The sequence below is a fragment of the Grus americana genome, chromosome 3 (genome assembly GCF_028858705.1).
Source record: "Grus americana isolate bGruAme1 chromosome 3, bGruAme1.mat, whole genome shotgun sequence".
Taxonomy (NCBI): domain Eukaryota; kingdom Metazoa; phylum Chordata; class Aves; order Gruiformes; family Gruidae; genus Grus; species Grus americana.
In genome coordinates this window covers 122,206,938-122,217,628 of record NC_072854.1, presented here as the reverse complement: position 1 = coordinate 122,217,628, position 10,691 = coordinate 122,206,938, and the positions used below count along the sequence as shown (strand labels likewise).

The 10,691-nt window shown below is 40.5% G+C and overlaps 1 protein-coding gene across 3 annotated transcripts in view; it reads right to left on the bottom strand.

The window, feature by feature from the left end:
- Window positions 1-2,242: 2,242 nt before the first annotated feature.
- PUS10 (pseudouridine synthase 10) overlaps window positions 2,243-10,691 on the bottom strand; it is a 33,886-nt gene continuing 25,437 nt past the window's right edge. For all 3 annotated transcript variants that reach the window (XM_054822527.1, XM_054822530.1, XM_054822528.1), the window contains 8 exons: window positions 9,606-9,731; window positions 7,822-7,878; window positions 6,804-6,880; window positions 6,656-6,711; window positions 6,413-6,530; window positions 5,103-5,245; window positions 4,354-4,453; window positions 2,243-2,664 (listed from right to left, as the gene is read on the bottom strand). In XM_054822527.1, the coding sequence (XP_054678502.1) occupies window positions 2,626-2,664; window positions 4,354-4,453; window positions 5,103-5,245; window positions 6,413-6,530; window positions 6,656-6,711; window positions 6,804-6,880; window positions 7,822-7,878; window positions 9,606-9,731 (716 nt within the window). In that variant the 3' untranslated portion in view covers window positions 2,243-2,625. The remainder of the gene's footprint in view (window positions 2,665-4,353; window positions 4,454-5,102; window positions 5,246-6,412; window positions 6,531-6,655; window positions 6,712-6,803; window positions 6,881-7,821; window positions 7,879-9,605; window positions 9,732-10,691) is intronic.

Below are 10,691 nucleotides of genomic sequence, written 5' to 3'. Positions count from 1 at the left end.
TAAGAACTCCTCAGCTTCTGCAGCCTTCTCGGCTTCATGACATCCCTCACGGCAGGAAAGCCAGAGAAATGGGAGAAGGTAGGTTATGGGTTGCTTATCCCAGGGCTTTTTAGAGTATTTTCCGCTCACAGGTTTTTTAGTATTTTTCACGTAATGTGCTAGAAAAGATCGACCTCTTTCACACATGCCTCATTAACGAGTAAATCTTACTCTCACAAAACATGTTGTTTGAATATTTACAAGTAGGTATTTTACTTTGAAAAATAAGATGAAGGCCAGAGTACAGCGCTAATATTATTGCTGCAATCTTCATTACAGATTATGATAGTTCAAAGTGTTTACCTTGTATTAGAAACCGCAGACTTTAAACAAAGTTCAAAAAACCCAGATTACATCTCTCATTTTTGAATTTTCACATGATCACTGAACAATAACTATCTCGGCAGATATCTGCATCATCAGCTTCCCCCCCCCCCCATTTGGATACTTCACATTTATCATAAAAATAAGCAATTTGGGAACTTTTGGTGGAACTCTCTACCTTGTACGGAGACGAGATTAGACTCGGCCCATTTAGTGTAGTTTTTATAGTCTTGCTTAGCTGCACTTTGATTCTTGACACAATCACCGTGTCACCACGACAGCGTACAGTATGTTGCGGAAGGAGCCGCAGCTGGGAGCACGAGTGTCCGTGCACTGTGGCAGGAGCAGGACCCCTTTCTGCTTCTCCCTTGCTGGCCCCGTTGCCCCCCAGGGTAGCTCCTCTAATGTGTGTCATGGCCGTGGCGCACTCATGTTTACATTTTTTTCCCCTGTAGTTTATGGAATTTATAAATCATGTTGTAGCTCACTTTGAGTTTCAAGAAATCACATAGATAACGAGACTGAAATTCTCTTTTTGTTTGTTTTCTGAATTCAGTTTCTTTGTTTTCCATCATTCATGACACTTCCTGTCTGGGTAGAGATGATTATCTGAGACAACTACTCCTGGAATCTGTTGCTCATAACAGCTTTAAGATTAAAAACATATTGCTGTCTGCACCACGTTCCTATTATTTTTGTGTTAGGACCTTCTGAGCTACTGCTGTACTTAAGTTTACAGTGGACTAGGAAAACAAATGACGCGAGGCAAGTTTTGACAGCCCATCGCAGGCAGAGTGTATAACCCCAGGACTAGTTTTTCAAGATCGGTTTTTAGGACCTCCTTGCAAGCGTACTCATTCCTGCCTTTTTGAAGCCTTCAGCTAAAGTTATCGTGCAGCCGTTGTATTAAGAGGTCCTGGCACCACTGAATTGAAGGTAAGACATCTCGGTAATCCTCCCTTTCCCCAAACGGGTTTGTCTGGGCAAATACTACCCTCTTTATTTCAGAAATAACATTAATTACTGATGAGCCCTTACATTTGAAACCTTAATTTCCTGTTGATACTTTAGTTCTCCTTCACGTAACCAGAACCATCTTCCTAATGGATTAACATGATCCAGGCATAAAAGGGGCTTTTCCTAAAGATCTAGGCAGTGGGACCTTGCTAATAAACATAAAAATAATCCTGCTTTGTGTGAAACATTTACAATAATACAAGCAAAGGAGAAAACCCTTAGGTGGTCCCTATTCCAGGCAAGTTCCTAGACAATGTTCAACTCTTCCAGGCATCCACCCAAGGCTGGATACTAGGGGAAAAAAAACCCAAAAAACCCCAAAAAAACCAACTATGCTGGAAGCCAAAGCTTTTTATCTCTGACTTGCTCTCTCAGTATCAATATTCTTCAGTACATCTTCTGTTTCCCTGTACTTCGGGGTTCTTGGTATTCCTATTTTTTTTTTCTTTAGATTTCCATTGTGCACTGCTGCCAGGAGATCTCAATCTTTTTATATATGGTAACTCAACTGGGGAAATCCTGTGCCCGAAGAGGACCGTAACCGGCCCAGAGAGCTGTTGAGGACTCGAGCACCTCAACTGTTACTTCTAGGAAGGATTGCTGATGTTTTTAAATGAGGAAAAACTTGGTTTTAAGTGCAAAGTTTTCCTCTGAAAACAAAAATGCAGTCAGCAGAGAGCTGCCTGGTGCCAGGTGCTACCTGGCTGGTTTCAGAGTCTCCCCTGTATTTTGGGAAATACACCTGTGTGACTAGTGCTCAGGAAAAGTGGGGGCTGGTGCCCAGGTAACTCAGTTCTACCTGCATCCAGCCAGGAAAGCTGCAGCATCACATATAAAAAAGAGTTAAAAAAAATCTGGCTTGAGGGAGAGTTATTTTTAATTAAAACATTTTAAACTACTGCAGAAAGCATATTTGATGTACTTGCTCAGTACACCATTTGAACATGTTACACCATTTATCTTTTGCTTAATTGTTTTTTTTTTTAAAAAAGACTTATTATCAATACACTAGCTTACCAAAATCTTTTTACGCACAGAAGAAATGAAAATAAGGCTAAAGCTGGAATGAACACTACCTGTTCCAGAGCGTTTTAAAGTTGATTCAAAGTACCAGTATCCTTTGGCAGATCAACATGATCCAAATGTTCAACAGAAATACTTTGCAACCAAGCCGTAATACGGTACGGTGTTCAGTAACCAGCTGCTGACAGAGGAGCTGCTTCTTCCTCGTCCCACCTTGGAAAGTTAATTATCCAGGGCTGGAGGCCAGTCAACATCAACAGACTAGAAGAACGGGGGGGGGGGGGGGGGGAAAGGCAAAATCAGCAGACTTGATATTTTAAGTATATAAAGAGACTTGGTGGTAGAACTCTCTGCTTGTCAGCTATAGGCTTCTAGTGGAAAGAAACAGTAAAGGACACTAAGATAAAAGACGTGGGACAAGGCAAGCAGGAGCCAGTGGCATGAAGCAGCCACCTCCTTCTAATTGTCTCCACGGGCAAGAGTTCTCTGGAAGCTTGGTTTTCTTCATAAAGTGGAATCACAACTCCTTGTACTGCTGCTTCCCGGAATCATTTCATGTTGGGCTGCATTCGCAGAGTGTCAGGAACTATTAATTAAAAATGGGAACTATCTCCGCCTTCTACCCATCCTACAGATGGGCTGTTATGATGTGAGAACAAACAACTTGTTGATTGATGCCACAGAAATATTCAGGTATTGGGCAGTGCAGGCAAGGCTCAAGTAGAAAACCATCACCTATCCCCAAATCCGCCTCCTGAGCAAGGAAAACTAGACTAAAAGAATAAGCTGTCAAGCATTATGCGCAAGAATTATCTAGGCAACATAGTTAACAGTCATCCTGACTGTTAGTCAAAAGGGACAAAACATGCCTGATGCTTTATCAGAAGCAAATGTCATAATTACTACAACTTGGATTATGTCTTTCTTCCCTGGCCTCCCTGAGGCCACATCTCCAGTTCCCTTTCGGCATAAACTTGTTGCTCGTCCTCTTCCAAAAGCAGCACGCCCTACGCTACCGAAGTATCACCGTTTGCAATCACAACACTGGGATCGGCACGCAGCACGTTAAGCGCCTTGGCTTCAAAACTGCCGACATTAATCATACCTGCTCCTCGCCTAATCTACAACTTCATCAAAGGATTAGGCTCTTAGGCTGAGCTAACATGCATTATTAGCAAGATGACTAATTATTTTCAAGTCCCTAGACATCTTTCACGGTTATGTCCAATAACTGTAGCGACACCTATCCATACGAGAGCGATGCTTATCAGCCTGAGCCCCAAGTCAGGCGTTCCTGTTTTCAGAGGTAACCCAAGTGCCCTCCACCAGCTCGCTTTCTGTATTCCCCACAAAAGATACGCCAAAAACTGCAAGTCTATTCTGCAAAACGTAACACGTGGGTGGCTTTTCCAGAAATACATGAGAACAAGCATGCTGATTGCTGGCTACTTGAAACGAACCCCCACATTTTAAATAAACCTTGCCATACCACTAGGTTAAATATTAAATCCATATCTCTACATACATTCTCTTAACAAAAACAAATTTTTATTTTAAAATCTGACTCCAGCAAATGAACAGATATAATTTCTTGCTGTGTTTGAACCAGCACTGAAAGAGGAAGTCAAGCCTCTCCTATTTTTCATCTGACCCCATATGAAAAGAAACGAGGTGGTGCATCTAACATTGCTAAGGTCTATTCCAGTGGGTGCTAATAACAATTGTCATCAATTCCTGGTACATCCTCCCATCCGTCCCTGGCATGAATTCAGCAGAGGGAGCCTGTCACATGCAGGAGCGTGGTACAAACCACGATTTTTGCATCAACATCAATTTTTCTATTAACTGTGGTAAGGAATGTTGATTTGGTTAGAGCAATTCCACTGAAACCCTCTCACAAATGCAACTACGTTACTAATTTCCATGAACGATAAATAGCAACGCACTTACTTCCACATCCAACTCCAGAATGTCAGCAGTGCTGTTCAGCAGGGAGCCAACACTGGGCTTTGTTCTTCCAAAGTCGCCATGCACAAATTCTTTAATGTAGCTAGAAATACCGGCTAAGGAAAGGTGTATTTTACCGCAAAGAAATCAAAAGGAAGAAAAAGAGTATGGTGAAAGACACTCAAAGCAAAACATAGTGTCTTTTTCTACTCCTAAACCAATTTGCAGTGAATGTCCTGTTAAGCCCAAACCCATCTTTAAAAGATTTCCTAATTCTTGGCTTCTGACTCTAATGCCAAAAACTGCACTATTAACCTGTTTTTTTCTGTTTTGTCCCAAAGTGAGTGGTGACTTTATGACAAAATTGTTACCTTGTAAGTAGCAGCAATCTACAGTCTGCATTGCAGTGCATTAAATATTGTGGAAAAGCTCATTTTCTAAGGTGAAAAGTTTTCAGTTAAATTAGAAAAAGCTTAAGTCTATCTTTAACCAGTACATTTTTATAGCTATCATATACTTTAAAACTATCACAGTGGTCATCATAAACACACACACAGAGGTAGCATTTTTGTACGAAAGCCTGAATGTAAAATTCTGACATAATAGCAAACATTATGCAGCAACATATGACTGCTGAAGAGCAGGGATTTAGAAACACCGCAGCAAGAAAAGCAGGAAACTTTCCATTACCCAAATGCCTCTAATCAGCAAGCTGTTTTGTAAACGTGTTGCGTAATGGCATCTAAGGATACGTTCCTGCCTGAGTCTTCAGATGCAGGCGAAAATGATGCTCATCTATGTACTCTGATTTCATGGTGTGAATGATCCGACATCTTACAGCTAGAGGACGCCTGTGAAGAACCCGGAGAGGTGTCTTCTGATCAAGTTTTAATTCCTGTTACAAGAGGTAACACAATAAATGAGGAAGGAAATGTGCAACATACTGCACAGATTGTAAGAGTCATAAGTATTGTTAACCAATCACATCTTTTTTTCTGTTGTATTATGGAAGTTGAATAATCTTCTTGAGGCAAGACTAATTTTTTCCATGTTTATCAAAGGAAAAAAGGACAGCCATCTCAAAGGCTAAATGAGAAGGCCTCATATGAACACAAACTAATGGAACCACAAATACAGAGGAATAACCTTGAAATCTCCATAGTCCTTTTGCTGGAATGACTCCAGGATTTAGAAGCTCACTGAGAGCCTCAGGGCAATCAAAAAGAAAGAAAAAAAAAAAAAAAAAAAGAATCCCACCCACAAAATGCTTTGTCTAAACTACAGCCAACCCCCTAGGAAAAAAAAAAACAAACCAAAAACCGAAATGAGATTAGATCTCCTAACAGTGTTTTAAAAAGTTCACTCCCCACCCCCTTTCCCAAATGAGATACAGCAACTTTTCAGGAAGTGAGTGGGCATGCTAAAAAAACCCCAACTTCACAACAGTTGTCTCCCTAAACTGAAATCGCTCAAGCCCTTGCTTTGAGAATGATTTCACATGGCCAAGACCCATAAGAAATGGTGCAACACAACAAAAACTAACACACTTCATCAGCAGTATCTCCCCAACATTTGGAGAAAGTTCTCGTTAACACAGCGTGGTTGTTACACTGAGCACTTCCTAAGGCCTCCCTGCATTATCTTCCACAGACATTTCAAACTCCTCATTGCTGCAGCTGTGGAGGAATGGCTTTAGAGCCTGCAGAACAAAAGACCTTCTCCGCTCCTTTCATTTACGCAAAGCACTATCTAGGGTAAAGGGGTGTGAGTGCCAGATTTCCTCCTCTCCCATTCCCTACCTTTTATTATTTGGTCTACTGGAAGGTTGGCGTCACACAAGAACTTGTCGTCTTGGCTGTACTGCCAGGATGACAAGGGTTAAGTAAGGAAGGGTGAGAATGGGGGGAGGTATGAAAGTCCCTATAGCAAGAGGAACCTGGATCAAAAGGAACCCAAACCAACCCACAGAGAAAGAGGTATCTCCGTGGCTACATGTATATAAACTCTCCCCTAGGGCACCAGGACAGGTACTATATAAATTAGCAAAGCAAGCTACAGATACCTTGATATCATCTAGAAATGCAATATCTTCTTTCTGTATTGCTTTGTCTGTCCATATTAAGGCACTATAGGTCTTTGTCTTTTCCTCTTCACCTTCCTTCATACGACCAATTGCCTCTCTAAACAATAGAAATTAATTACTCACATAACATAAGCATAATTATATAACACTGTGAGCAGGAATGCTTGCAAAATTCCCAAAGCATCACTTTGAAATCCCTTGCCAGCGATGATAAATACTGACCTGGTGACAAGCTGTAAATCTCGAACCTTTATTTTGTCTGAAGAGTTATTAATTGTCTGTGATATTTAAAAAAGAATCAGTTAGCAAAACTGCTCAGTTAGAGAAGAAACACATGCTTTATGAGTTCCACGAGGTGCAAATGATTTACCTGCTGAAGTCCTTTCATTTCCTCAGCAGTAAAATGTATTCTACGAGGATTCACAAGCTCAATTGCAAAGGGCCTTCCTGGCAACATGCACAGTCATAAAACATAAAAACATGTTGTTCTAAATTAACGTTTGAATTTATGCAGTAGGATTGGAAGGTGTGAAGATGATTGTCTGCTGTTATGCAAACAGGGATAGGACTTGCGGGTTTAGGGATGTAGCATCAGATGGAAGGAAAGAAACAAGGGACTTTTTTTGGCTACTAAACCCCAGTATCAGCAATAAGTGCAAATTACGACTTCCCTGAAGACATCTTGTACAAGTCTGTGCTAATTAAAAAATAAAATAAGAAAAAAGTTAATTAGCTTATTTTCTGTCACCTACAGCAATGCCCAGGTGCAAGATGATGTTAAATCCCGCTCCCTCAGCTAAACATCTGTTGCAATAGCTGCACCTTCCGTGCTCAGGGCGAGGGATGATCCCCAGTACAAGCAATGCCAAGAACTACACTACAAATCAGACAGCAACTGGAACACATCATTGTTAATTTTTACTTTTTCCTTCCCCTCCTCCTTTGGCTATAGTAGCTTCAGCATATTGGAAAGCAACTGACCTTTATGAAGGACCCAAGTTCAAAAAGAAAATAAGGCTTCCCCACTCCCCAGTGACAGTGAGGCAAAGTAGAAGGACCCAACAGAAAACAAGGTAGGAATCAGTCTGACATAAATGGCTTAAAAATGGGAAGTAGGTAAAATAAAATACTCGTAACAAGCTATGCAGTTCCATGCATCTCTGCAGTCAAGGACACTGAAAAAGGGCTCCTCTTTCAGCTGGTTTTATGAAACTCTTCCATCTTTGGGAATAAATACATAAATATCACTAAAATATTTCCGAGATAAAATTTCAGAGAACGTCTAGTCACACACTTATGCACTTAGCATTCAGCAAGATCTATTAGGGTAGCTGCGGTTAACGGTTTTGTTTGGGTTTGTGTTTCACAAGGGATGTTCCAAGCCTCACCATTGCCTAGTGTTCTTACATCCACATCTTCTCTTCCAGAAGAAGAAAAATTAAAGCCTAGAACAGATATGAACAAAGGAGGTGAGATTTTATTTTACATTTTTAATTCTCTCTACAGCTTTTAAAAGGTGAAATATTTTATTCTGGAAATTGTTTGCAAATATACTTCCAAGAGCCATCTTTATAAAATGAAGCCTGTGCTGTATTCAAACAAATCTGGGATAGTTATTGTTTATTACATCAGGTTCACAAGTTTCTTGAAGAACACTCCTAGTTCCTTGGCCTGAATGAGATCACTATAACCCTGAAAATGTCCAAAAAGAAGCAGTACCATCCTAAAGGAATTCTACTTACTAATTAATTTTCTTCATTTCTTACCCAGCTAATTCAAGTCTATGAATAAAATCAAGCTGAGCCGTCTTCCTCCAAAACAGAACATTTTATCCTAAATACACCCAATGGTTTCCAAACATTTCAGAGAAATTTCTGCTAGTCACACACACCTGGACAAAAGAGGAAGAAAATTCAAGTCCAAACTAAAAAGTCACCTCTGTGTATTTGGTTTTTTTCATCTTTCAAGCTACAGAAATGTACTGTTGGGTATTTAGTTTCCTTCATGTTACCCCTTCCACCTTTAAGCTTTGCCTGAAGGAGAAAGAGGGGACCAAACCCTGCTCTAGAGGCGCAGCTCTATTCCAAAGGGTCTCTGAAAACCCGACAGTTTCAGAGTTTTTTCCTCCATAGAGAACATACAGATTTCCTCGGGTTTTATTATCTCTCATTTCTCTGATGATATTATGGCAACTAGAGAACCATCTTCCACGGTGATGGAGGGGTATTTTGGTCATACTATCAGAATTTTCTCAGTTGGGAATGCTCCAGACCCTTAATCATCTTCCCAGCCCTTTGCTGGACTCATTCTGGTATGTCGACGTCTGTCTTGTACTGGGGAGCCCAGAACTGGACCTAGTACTCCAGATGTGCCTTCCCAGTGCTGAGAAAAGGGGAAGGATCACCTCCCTTGACCTACTGGCAATGGTCTTTCTACTTGTTTAATACCTCTTCTCAACATTACTGCATATGCACTTGGTAATTCTGCAAGCTAAAATCAGATGTTACGTACTACCTGGCCTAAAGACATGGTTTGAGGATTTTCCTAGTGTTCAGACTAACATATCCACTGGCAGGAGAGAGGAGAGGAGGGGAAAGTAGCTGTTTTTTCCAAACTAATATTTAATGCGATTTTTCCTTGGGCCTTCTATGTCTCTAATTCCATGTCTAGTAAATGACAAATGATGGGTGGTGATTATTTCATCTGTGTAATGATAACCCCTGGATAAGCATTTAGCTTGTGGAACTCTATGCACTGAAGAAAATAAATTAATCAAGGTAAGAAACGTGAAAGGGTCGAAGGCTGGGCAGATATTATGGAACACTGATGGCAAAACCCTTCGTGTTACAAGTCATTCTGTGAATTGCCAACTGTTAAGAAGTATAGCTAGGCAAAAATACTACCACATAAAACCATAATATTTGCATCACCAGATCAACTGAGGAGATATTTTAGAAGGATAAAAGACACTGCATAAAACAAAGCAGTCATCCAATTACTCACAGATCATAACTAAAAAAAGTTGACAAGCTTTGACTTGGAAGGATAAGAGACGGATACAGAAACACAGGTTTTTCCATTACACGCTTGTATTATGTTAGTAGCTACTAAGAAAAAAATATTCTAGTAATGATGAAAAATAAATATGGTAAAAGATCTCCTAGATACTTACTATCTGCTTTGAATGCTGCCATTAGATGCTCTGAAATCAGTTCTTCCACTGAAGATTCCAGCTTCCGCTCCCCATCAATAATCCAGGGAGTCTGAGGTAAATTCCTTGAATATTTGTTGTATCTCCCTGTAAAAAACAACTATGTTACCTGTAATCATTCTAACGCAATGCACAAAAGCTCCAGTATTGCACAGCACAACACATTTAACTTTCATTGGAGCCTTGTGAAAATAGATTTACAGGCTTAAACTTGCTTTATGGCAAGAGCATCACGGCAACAGTACGAAATGCGTGCTACTGCACCTACCAGAGTTTCAGTATCCAAGATGGCCAGCTTAAAGGTAGACTCGGAGAGCCTGCTGCTGCAGTCATACCTTCAGGTATAACCATAGAAACAAAACTGTGTATCGCCTGACACAATTAGGAATAAACCCCAGAGGTTCAAGTGCCTAGTCTGAGTCAACTTTATTCTGAATGGAAAAAGGGTTTTTTTGTAATCAGAGCACGGTCTTGAACCAGCCTCCCGTACACCAAACTAGCGCCATACATATTCACGCCTGTCCACCGATGCGTATGTGTCCCAAGTACATAAGTTCCCACACCCTCCTGTACCAAGAAGTTCAATCCAAGTTCTGCTACCATCTGAACATTTAACCAAAGAAACCCAAACTAAACCGCTTTGGCTCGTTACAAGGAAAACCATGTGAGCAAAATGTCTCAATAATAAATTAGTACAAATATTAAGAACCTTGAAAAGGTGCCATGTAAAGAACTTGCCATCCTGATTCCAGTCATAGCCTTGTGTTATGTCACACTAGCATGCTGTCCCCCGTGACACAAGGACTGCCACAATCAAAGACCCAATCTGACACGGATGACCAAGATGAGCTTTCCTATTGACAGGTTTTATAAGAAGTTAAAATATGCACAAAACGTGGAACTCATTCATAAAGAACAATGAGTAACCCCCTGCACAAACAAGTTCCAATCTGAAACCTTGCATACAGAAAATAAAAAAGTTCAAAGTAGCTATGCCTATTGTACTGTGCCTCTGTCAACTCAATTTTTTTGGTTTTCAGTATCATA